The 11,642-nt window shown below is 43.0% G+C and overlaps 1 protein-coding gene across 5 annotated transcripts in view; it reads left to right on the top strand.

Moving 5' to 3' along the window:
* The window catches only part of LOC142938119 (ankyrin repeat and IBR domain-containing protein 1-like), a 29,582-nt gene that overhangs the window by 5,311 nt on the left and 12,629 nt on the right, over window positions 1-11,642 (top strand). For all 5 annotated transcript variants that reach the window (XM_076081344.1, XM_076081343.1, XM_076081345.1 and 2 more), the window contains 8 exons: window positions 347-529; window positions 1,234-1,351; window positions 3,897-4,105; window positions 7,185-7,273; window positions 7,365-7,509; window positions 7,882-8,048; window positions 9,205-9,293; window positions 10,085-10,215. In XM_076081344.1, coding sequence (XP_075937459.1) covers window positions 347-529; window positions 1,234-1,351; window positions 3,897-4,105; window positions 7,185-7,273; window positions 7,365-7,509; window positions 7,882-8,048; window positions 9,205-9,293; window positions 10,085-10,215 — 1,131 coding nt within the window. The remainder of the gene's footprint in view (window positions 1-346; window positions 530-1,233; window positions 1,352-3,896; window positions 4,106-7,184; window positions 7,274-7,364; window positions 7,510-7,881; window positions 8,049-9,204; window positions 9,294-10,084; window positions 10,216-11,642) is intronic.

Genomic DNA, 11,642 nt, shown 5'->3' with positions numbered 1-11,642 from the left:
AAGTGGAAAAGAATGAATTGAACCAATGTTTGGGAAGCTGAAATTACACATTTATAATGCATGAAACAAGTCACTCAGCCCTAGCCATTGGCGCAATCCACAATAGGTCCCGAAACTGAACAATTGTAAGTAATAATCATGATCACAGTACAGATAAAGATAAGTGGAATTGGCAATTTTTGCCATAATTGTGTAGCTTTTCCATCAACCACCACCACCACAGAGTTACTGGCACCACTCCACTGTTTCTGTCATGTAAGGTGTATCAAACCACACAAGCCATTAAGCCCCTCGCGTATATTAGTGTGTGCCGCGTTATTTAAAGCTACATTTTCCTCTTGTTCAGTTTCTGGTGCAGAGAGAAGCAGACCTGTTTGCTGAGAACGAAGACCGCGAGACTCCATGTGACTGTGCAGAGAAGCAGCACCACAAGGAGTTGGCCCTGTGCCTGGAGTCGCAGATGGTCTTCTCTCTTGCCCCCGAGGCCGAGGGTATAGACGCGGAGTACGCAGCCCTTGACCGACGAGAGGTACAGAATAACACACCAAGAGCCAGAGGGTACACGGCTTTGGGTTTGTCACCCTCAACTGGTGTCACTTCCAACGTCAACCTCCTATTTGGCCCCGACCAAACTGTTGAAAAATCCAAAGACGGACACCCGTTTTTGTCCATTTTAGTGCTGTTTCAGATCAAACTCTTTTGAGTAAGATGCCCTGGGTATCTTAACCTTGCCAAAGCCACTCAGGGGGTGTAAGAACTGAAAGCTCTTCAGTCATAGAGTGTGTAGGTCTGTCGTGTCCTCTTGGATCCTATTGGTCTATGGTCCGTTTTGGCTGACGTTCTGCTTCACAGGCCCCCACACCGTAGATGCTTCGGTTAGACACAAACACACACACACAGAAATTAGTCACACAAAACAGCCTGCCATAAGGCATGTGACTCCCATCACCATCACTCTGTTAGCTCACTGGCTTAGTCAGGCATCAGCAATTGCCTTTTTATTTGCTTTAAATACTTCTACTTCCATGTGCCCCATCTTTTCTTCTACTTCCACCCTGATTCCTCTCCCTCTCACCCTGATCACACCCTCTGTTGCTCCCTCTGCTCTTTTATTTATTACTTTTCTCTGCCAACCCGCCTTCTTCTTTTTATTCCCTCCATACCTTCCTTTAATCTCTCGTCACCATCCTTCTTTCCTCCTCTCCTGTCTCTGTCCTTTGCCCTCCTCTCTAGCTGTACGAAGGCCTGCGGCCTCAGGATCTACGGAGGCTGAAGGACATGCTGATAGTGGAGACAGCCGACATGCTGCAGGCCCCTCTCTTCACTGCAGAGGCACTGCTACGCGCCCATGGTACTGTCAACCCCACACACACACACACATGCAGAGTGTCTGCTTGTCAGTGTCCTAGTAGCCTGGTATACCGTATATCTGAAACATCCCAGGTTTGATACTGACCAGGGACCATTGTTGCATGTTATATTCTTTTCTCTGTCTCCCCATCCACACTGTCACTATCTAATAAAGGCAAAAATGAAAGAAAAAAAAAAGGTCCTGAATATTAAAATTCAAGGTAATACACACACATGCTATTAAAATTCCTGACCTGTTGTTTCCACAAAGAGCATAAACAAAGCATATTTTGCTGTTGACTTTGTTGGTAAATGTGTCTTATACTTTATTTGTATTGGGATTAGAGGGGCTGTATCTCATATAAACTCCGTGCTACGCTCCAGTGATTCCCTTTGCAGTGAAAGGGGCAAGATGTGAACAGCCTTTGTTATCTAAAAGAATTCCACTTGTATTGCCCTCAGTGGAGAGTGCCATCGTCACATGCTCTGAATGCTATTTTAGTGGGCTTGTCCTTTCCTCCAAATATGTGAAAACACCGGCACATTTGAAAGCTAGGGTACTTAGACAGTTGACATTTACCATAAAGCACATTGTCCACAGCAGAGACTCAGGCTTTTCATACGTATAATAACACAGAGGTCTTTGCTTGTATTGCTGCTGCAAACATTGCTTTTCAATACCACGGGAAAGAGCCGTAGCTCACATATTTGCACTTTTTGTTTACTTCAAGACTTTGTTTTCTCCCTGTCTTTGCTTACTAGAAATAATTGCGTGCAGTGGAATGCTGCCTGTTTGAGCTACAACATGCGTCCGTGCAAGTATATATACTTCTTTAGCAATTTTCTCGTTTACTTATACGTCTCAATAGACGCTAAATAGGTTGCTTAATATTCACAAATAGGTAATGACATGCTGACATTGAGCTTGTGAAGTAATGAGAGTAAAAGTAAAATGTGAGTGAAGCAGAGCAATAATGTATATGAATGCTTTACTTCAAGAACACAAGTTTGTCTTTAACCAGCTAAGATAACGTGTATGAAGAGCTTTAAATGTTTAGATCAAAGTTATTTCATTAGAAGCCGACCCTACTTACTTTAACTTGGCTCAGATTATGTTAGTGGAGGACTTGAAAGATGTGTCACAGTTTTGGGTTGATATTCAGTCTTAAAATACCCTGTTCTCTAATTCAGCTGGCTCAGTGACTGGCTGTTGAGCTGCGTGTGCTACATATTAGACATATTTTTGGGAGATTAGAGGGGTGAGCCCCAGATTACGGCTATATTTATTCACCTCTATCATGGGATTGCTGTCTGTCTGTTTAATAGGGATGGAACATTTCAGGGTTTTTGTTAATCTCAAGGAGAAGAAGCTTTTGGACTTATTATATCATTACTTGTAAAACTTTCCCATATTGGTCTTTTTCAGTTCTCTTATCACAGTTCTCGGTGGTTTCCTGCTGAGCTGCCAGCCTGTCGATCGGTCTGTGCTTTGGACAATTCATATTTCCCCGGCAATTTTTTTTTATACTTAAGACTAAATATGAGGACTTTTAATTTCAGACTTCATTTAATGACCATAGGCCGGAAGATCGAGTCATACTCATTGATGAGTTTTAATTGAATGGAGATGGGGGAAATTGTTGCAATATTCATTATCTTAACGAGGCCATTTAGAGTCTGAGGCCTTTGATAGGTGCCGAAACGTGTCTCCAGGCTGATAAAGGCCTAATTGCACAGTTGACCGGGTCACGCTCCCGATGTTAAAAGGGGATTTATTTATTTATTTTGGCAGAGAAAATTTGGACTCAGGCACAATCCACAAGTCATTCAATATTCATACTGAAAAGTTCTCCAACTTGTGCTAATGGGGGATATAACAGCTATTCTAAAAGAGAAAACCAGATGGCAGCAGGTGTATGTTGTTGTGTTGGAAAGGCTTAGGTGGTAGTGTGGCCACTGGAGAGGAATTTGTGTGGGCTTTGGTGGATTTAGCATTCCGCTTACCAATTCTTACAAACATAAGACAGGAGGGAAGACAGAAAAAAAACACAACACGTTTTTATGTTGATACATTTTGTGCGGATGAAATGAGAACACGTCTTGTTTTATCAGGTTGAATGGGGATTATGTCATACGCTGCCCTTGATGTGTATCCATGCGTACATTCCTGAAGACAAAGGCTTTTGTTTTCTGCTCTTCTGATTTACTCAGTGATTCTAGATTAGAGCTGTGACGTGGTCGTGTCTGTTTGCCTATCGCATGGTTCAAAAAAGTCAATGTTGTCATTAAAAATAACATGTTAGAATATTTTTATTTCTAATGGCCAACTCACTTCTGGCCTTTTACTACATGTGTGTATTGATTTACCTTTTTCCCCCTCTCAGCTTAATTTCATCCAAAAATGTATTTATGCCTCACTGCGATGTGCTTATAACTAAACTAATTGGTTTCTCATTTACTTTGATTCGGCCCTATTCCTCTCTGTTTGGTTTCATGCATTAGCATTTCACTCTCTTTAATTATGTCTATTTGTTTTTTTGCATCAGATTGGGACAGAGAGAAGCTCCTAGAGGCCTGGATGAGCAACGCGGTGGAATGCTGCCAGCGCTCAGGGGTACAGATGCCTAACCCGCCTCCAAGTGGTTACAATGCCTGGGACACCTTGCCCTCGCCCCGGACACCACGCAACACCCGCTCCTCCATCACTTCCCCAGACCAAATCAGCCTCATGCCTGCCGACGAGGAGTCCTCTCTGGTGAGAGATGTCTGCGGCTTCCCATTCGCCAAAAATAAGTTACACAGTTGTCACCAAACTCCTTTTCACTTTTGATAAATGTAAGCTTAACAGGGACGCATTTGCAATAGCTGCAATCAATCTGCTGAAAACAGTGATGCCTCCCACAAGTGTTGACAAGAAATGGGTTCATGAGTTATGAAAGAGGGTGTGGCTTAAGTATAGAGGGCAGGGCTAACCCACACCATTGAAACAGGAACTCTGCTGAGTGCAGCCAAGTGTCTTAAAACTTGCATTCTCTGTACTGACCAGCAGAGGGCTACTCCTCCCACACCCAGGCCGCCCTAAAGCATACTCCTTTAAAGCGGAGTATGCTTTAGGGCGGGCTTACTGTGATTGACAGGTCGATGCCGCTACCAGAGCCGTTTATGGCATCTCTACGTCACTCCTCCGCATTCCAAATATGATAACGTCCGTTTATCGGTTGCAAAAAAAACAACATGGCGACGACCGTAACCCAGGATTGCGATGGCAAAATGACCGAACTTAAGCCTTCAAAACGGCAGTCCACAAACCAATGGCTGACGTTACGATGACTACGTCCACTCCTTATATACAGTCTTTGGTATATGTGATGCATCTCACAAAGAGTCTATGACAAACGGTTAATGACAGCCTCCCAGGGCGAAAACTGTGGACCGACCGACAGAGTGAGCTATAGAGCTGCTGGTCGCAGCTAAAAAGTTTAAAGAAAACTTTAAATGGGAGTTGGAGATGTGGTAAATGAGAACACCATTTTAGTGAATTCTATCATTTAACTGTACTTCTCAGTGAAGAGCCATAAGACAACATTAAACCACAAGACGAGTTGCCCCGGGGAGGCTCCTACAGCAGCAAAGGATAAAGCTAGCATGGAAGCCCACAGACTAGTAGTTGCTGGCAGTGTACCCATGAAAACGCTACACAAGTGTTTATTTAAATTGAGTCCCTCCGGTGTCCTGAAGAGTTCCTGCTGAATTCTTTAAATTTTCAACGCCGCACCTGTCTTTCTGCATAATGTTGCTTTATTTCCCAGCATTGTATTGCAAGCAGTCATTAGCATGCACGCCGGTGGTCTCGCCCGCCAACATAAACACAAGCAGCACTTCCTCTACTCCTCGGAGAACAAAGGGGTTTGTTAATTATGGTGTGAGCTCTGAACATGAGAGAATATTATAATACTTTCTAAAATAATGTTATTAGTGTATAAAATTCTAGTGTCGATAGGCCAATAAAAATAGGTGGTAAGAGTATTCCACAGCGACCATCTGCTTCTGTGCCGAGCATGAGGGAATGCGTAATCAAATTGTAGAGACCCCCAGATGTTGTGTGGAACTGTCATGCTGTCTGCTTAATGACTTCACTCTACACCTAACATAAACGGGTATCAAGCACGGCCTGCAAAGTCAAATTTAAGCACTTTGCAAGTTTAACAAAGATAAAACAAATATCTGGTGAGCTTGCAAAAACTAAAGCCCCAATGAGTCGTAGACATTCAAGTGTGCTACTAAAACTGCTCGTCTACAAGAACATTATTGAGCCTTATTGACCCACTCCTGCAAGAGGGTCCCCCCCCCCCCCCGTTTATTTGCCCCCACGTCCTCCTAATCTGGGGTTTCCTGATAGTTATCAAACATGCTTGACATTTTCCTCAGCAGTCTTCTTTGTGAGCACTTGTCGAGATGGAAATCATGACAAGTAATGTGAGATGTCCTTTATGCTGTTGGCCATTTGTCTGGCTCGACCACTCGCTATAGAAGACTGTCAATGAAGCTATCAAGTGTGCTTGATAACAAGCAGTGGCAGGCAAAGAGGCCGTCCTTGGCCTAAGGACATGTGTTCAAATTTGCGGTTAATTATCAGTTTATTCCTGTAATTTTACGGTTTAAAAATTGGGCATATTTAGATTTTAGTGTGGAAAATTCTGAGCTTTTTAACATATTAAATGTGAGCAAAAAATATTCATGCTTGTTGTGATGTGTTTTTAATGAATGCTGTTAATTGTGTTGTACATATACATTAGAACTTAACTGTACACATAAGTGTGGCATTTCCACTGCCATAAGTATTTGTATATTTATATACACAATAATGATGGAAAGCTGATCTTCTCAGAAACCCCCCTGTGTGCTTCTGATGTTTTTGACACCCGTCATTGGTGACCAGGGACTTTTAAGCTTTTGAAATAACATTTCTACCTGTGGGGAAAATCACACAATCTTTTTTTTTTTGCATGAATGCTCATTAGCGTTTCAGAAATAAACTGTTGATAGATGGTAGCTGAAGCTGACAGCCTTGATTTACATCAACTACTTTATGAGAAATTACAGGTTGCGTTTGGCTGACGGTATCTTTTGTTGTGACTTTGTGCCTCGAACTGCACGGTGTCAATCGACCGGGTCTACTCAAGGGCCCGTTTAAAAGGTTCCAGTTGATTATATCACATTCTGCTCTTTCACAAATCAATACTTGCATTGTTGAAGTACACTGCCTCCTTTATGCCTTTTGTTCGGGTCAGTCTTTCACTGTAACAAGGCCTGTGTGTGGGACTGTGTGTGTGTGTGTGTGTGTTTGTGTGTGTGTGTGTGTGTGTGTGTTTGTGTGTGTGTGTGTGTGTTTGTGTCTCAAGTTTCTGTGGATGTGAGAAAATACGTCTTATGACAGAACAGTAATCCTCGAACCCCATGCTAATGAGAGCTCATCATCGAGGCCCGGGCGGGCATTTCGGGCAAGAACTACCGTTGTGTGTGGTTAAAGCATGAAATCAGCTGGTTACGGCGGTGGGTTTTCTGGTCTAGTCATCACATTGAATGTTAACATTACGCCACATTTTTGAGAAGATGGTCCAGACAGCCTATTCTCAAGGTTGTTGAATTTCAAACAAAAACCTGTCACTGACTCAAAGGCCGTGTGCGTTTGAATTTAAAGGGTGATGTAATAACATGAATTGTACTGGAGGGCCTTTTGAAATTGCTCTACAGAGTTTTAAGAATTACTCTTTTTAATCTAGACTGAAACTAATTGCACCGCGGCCTTAAGACAGCTTTCTTTTGTATCACAGTGTGGCATCTGCATGTCTTCCATTTCCGTCTTCGAGGAACCCGTTGACGTGTCCTGTGGCCATGAGTTCTGCAGAGCATGCTGGGAAGGGTAAGTCATATTTTTGGTTAGGCTCAGGATGTACTACGTTTTTCAGTGTCAACCTCATTGCTGTGTCTGCAATGTATGTATGCTTCCTCAGGTTTCTAAATCTAAAGATCCAAGAGGGTGAAGCCCACAACATCTTCTGCCCGGCCTTTGACTGCTACCAGCTAGTGCCTGTGGAAGTCATTGAGAGTGTGGTGTCCAGAGAGATGGATAGGCGCTACCTCCTGTTTGACATCAAGGTGACAAGATGAAACAACAGAGACGTGCACTAAACACATTACACGTACTGTTGAATTGATAACACCCTCAGGGATAAGCACATGACTCCTGCAGTTCAATTTCAATGTAAAGAACCCAGATGACTGACACGGCAGGTCAGAAAGGGGCAAACATTAATGAGAGTAGGGAGTATACATGTTTTTAGCAGCGTGATTCATGTTTTTTTCAGATTTTAAAGACCTTTTGTAAATTAACACCAAGTGGAAAAGGATTGTTTCATTGATCTCCTCTGGCAGACACTTTAGAACCTGTAACAGATAATGTTGTGCTAGAAATGAGTGTCTTACGGTCACTGAAATACCTTTAATCGACTCCGTTCCTTCTGTTGACAGGCATTTGTGGAGAACAATCCAGCAATCCGCTGGTGTCCCGAGGCTGGCTGTGAAAGGGCGGTGAGACTGAGCACCCAGGGCCCTGGGACCTCCTCCGCAGACCCTCTTAGCTTTCCCCTCCTTCGGGCTCCAGCTGTAGATTGTGGCAAAGGCCACCTCTTCTGCTGGTCAGTAATCGGTACCACACCTGATGAAAATTAAAACATTTCTGTAGTTATTTGCATTATAGTTATTGCAAGACATTCTAATGTGACAGTAATGGAGATTTTTGTGAAGCAAATAACATGTTTTGATCCATCAGAAGTCAGATAGGCAGTTTACTACAATAGACATTTAGAGTGGCCAGATTGAAGCCATAAGCCGAGTAAAAGGCGTATGACAGCCTGTTAGGAGCTTAAGATATATCTCAGAGTATGAGGAAAAAGATTTCCTGCCGAAAACCAGGTAGCACTCGTAATCTGTTTAATACCAGTCTTTATGATAAGCTAAGCTAAAGTCCTCCCGAATCAAGCTTCGTACTTGACGCACAGACACGAGATTGACATTGATAATATGCCTTTTAAGTGCGTTTCCCAAAATACTGAACTACTCCTTTAACTTGTGACGAATGAACACATCTTTTGTTAAAATGTTAAAACCATTTTTCAATCGTGGAATATGTATTCGTGTGGACACAAAATAATTCAATCCGTTTTAAGTCTTTCACAACAAAGTGTGTAAACTGAATGAATCATTTGTAATACTCTCTGTGCCCACATGCACACGGCGAACATGCAGGGTCCTTGCCATTGAATGCCAAATTCCAACACCTATGCTGTTTGGATGCGTTTTGTTTGCATGGGTATCCATATATATTTTTTGTGTACATATATTTGTAACTACCCTGTCTTTGTCAGCTTGGCAACCCTGATGCGGTGTAGTCCTCCACCTTCTGTCCTCTGTATTACATCATTATCATAACATGACCTCCACCCCAACTAACACTACCCACCTCACCTCGCTATCCGGTGTGTGAAAGTGTCCGTCAGCTTCACCTGTCTTGTTTACTCAGGAGTGCAGTTGACTTGATTGATTTGGAGCTGGATGTAACACAGGTGCGACTTTAATAGTTCCCTTGACACGAGGAAGGCATTTAGCTGTGAGGCAGATATGGCCAATTGATGGTGGTCGAAGGTTTTGACAGCGTCTCAGACAGCAGTGTGTTTGGTGTGTTCGTGTGTGCGTGTCTTCATTTTTATGTGTGGTCCAGGGACAGAATGTGTGCTTACAATAGATCTCTTTAGCTGTCCGCATCACCTTCAACTGTCTGCGCATATATTCCAGGGAGTGTCAAGGCGAGGCCCATGAGCCCTGTGACTGTGAGATCTGGAAGTTGTGGCTCCAGAAAGTCACTGAGATGAGACCTGAGGAATGTGAGTATTGACATCAATTTACTTATGTTTCAGACATACAGCTGAATGTATAAACCGCACAGCATTCTGCCGGGAAACTTTAAAACAGATGTGATGCCAAATGGTTTTAAGGAGCCTATGTAGATTTATTTTATCTGTTCCAACATCAACTGACTTAGTCATTATTATACTGGTGTTAGGCTACCTGGTGGGAAAGTGCCAGTCCCTTTACTTGCCCAGATTTTTTGGGTCGCAGTCAAGTGATTGATTTGGAGCTAAATTGCCTGGAACTCAACCACAGTAATTAGAAACAGTTTAGCACTAAGCCAATTCAAATCCACCATGTTGATGATGAATTATTAAGTAAAATGAACAACCCACTCATTGAGAGTATGCAATGTTTTGAATCAGTAATTGGACATCCAATGGGATATCCAATAGATGATTTAAGATGACCCAAGTCGCTCCAAAGTGCCACTTCTTGGATGCAACGGTTACAGATAAAAGCAATTATTTAGCTTTGGAACTATCTTTCCCCTTCGATTTCCCCAGATTCTGTTTTATCTTGGCATTTCAAACGGCACATCAGAGGTGCTTTGATAACAGCCAATTATTCTGTTTGTGTGTGGTGGTGGTGGGGGGTTGCGTGAGCATCTTGGGAGATGTTAGCAAAATATATAAGCAATACACATTAGTCCGACAGGACAATTTCCCACTCGGTGCAGTGGTCTGTTTAGACGGCGTGGTAATAGTCATTCTCATTCTGTCTCATTATGCCTTTATCTCTTTACCTCCCACTCCTCCCATCGCAGTGGCTGGTGTGAGCGAAGCTTACGAGGATGCCGCCAACTGCTTGTGGTTGCTCTCGAACTCCAAATCCTGCGCCAATTGCAAGTCGCCAATACAGAAAAACGAGGGCTGCAACCACATGCAGTGTGCAAAGGTAACGTCAGGGTGGGAGGTTTCACATGCCTATCGAGATGTTGCAGGTAGTGTCTCACAATGGCTGAAAGATGGGGAGTTGAGCAACTGAGCGGAGGAGAGTGGGACTTGATTTGAGCATGCTGGTTTTAAATCAGCTTTAACAGAGGTTTAGGTGGGAGCATCACGAGGGAAATTTGTTCAACACGAGAAAGGAAGCTGAAGGCACTCAAATCATTTTAGAAGCACACATTCGGTCCACCGAGAAACTCAGTGAACAGCTGCTCCATTTTTAAACCTCTGAAGCCTCATGGAAACAAAAGATTTAAAGTAGTGGCTCATAAAATATTTTCCTTTTGGGCAGGTTTTGCTGTGTTCTAGCACTATTTGGGGTGCTTATGATTATACGCCTTGTTTAACTTTCAAATATCTCACAAAACAGATTTTGGTTATTCACTTTTTACACTGTCTGTTATTTAGTAATAGTCTGTCAGGTTATTATAATTTACACCTTGGACTCATCTGATATTTATGAATAAATCATTGAGTATGAAACACTTGATGTGTTACATCACTGAGAGCATTGTTCGTAAGAAGCTCTTTAGTTTTTGGTGAAGGTAATCGTAGCAGTGATGTTGCAATACAATTATGAAGGTGAATATGAGTAATTACTTTCAAGCTGCCATCAGCCACGTTTAGCAGTCATTATAAAATATTATTTTACAAGTGGCAGCTTATGATACTGCCGTGCTCACAAACAATCCATAAGCCTTCTGGGAAGTCCTGTAGTTATCCAGCAGCTTCTGTCTGTCTTAGATGGACAAGAGAGAGTAATACAGAGGTGACTGAGGCAAAGAAAAAAAAAAAGACACTCAGACAGAGTGTGTGAGGCTGATAATCACACAGACTGCCTGACTGTATCTCTGTTACTACCACTGTCGCTGGAGGGGCCACTGTCGCACAGTGCAGTCATACAGCCTCCTTGTGTCTCTGTGACAGCCCTCTCCCTTGTCTCCATCCCGGTTAAAGAGGCTGACTAGAGATGGAGATTAGTTTGAGAGAAACAGAGCAGCTGAGAGGCCACGGAGGGCTCAGCCTCTTGACCCGTTATTACCTGGCAAGAAATGGCTTTGCCCCTGTTGCTTGGAAACACGGGACTCGGTGTTGCAAAGGACAATTTCTGTGTCTTTTCGCTGCCATTTCCTTCCCGGCTTCTGGCTTAACACTTTATTTCTCACCATTTCACAAGCTATATTTTTGTGTCTCTCTGCCCTCCCACTCTTTTATTTGGTATTGATTTTCCTGGAGCGTCATGTAAGCATGGTGTTCCCAGGACAACAGAGGTCTCAGCCTTTTTAGGGTTGTGTGATGCTCTGGCTAACTTGTCACCTGCAGAAGTACTTGTGGCATGGGGAAAGAAATCACTTACACCCAAATAGGACGCAGCAG

This window comes from Anarhichas minor, unplaced genomic scaffold (assembly GCF_050575085.1).
Source record: "Anarhichas minor isolate MPS153535 unplaced genomic scaffold, ASM5057508v1 ptg000080l, whole genome shotgun sequence".
NCBI classification, from domain to species: Eukaryota; Metazoa; Chordata; class Actinopteri; order Perciformes; family Anarhichadidae; genus Anarhichas; species Anarhichas minor.
This window is presented reverse-complemented; position numbering and strand designations above follow the sequence as displayed.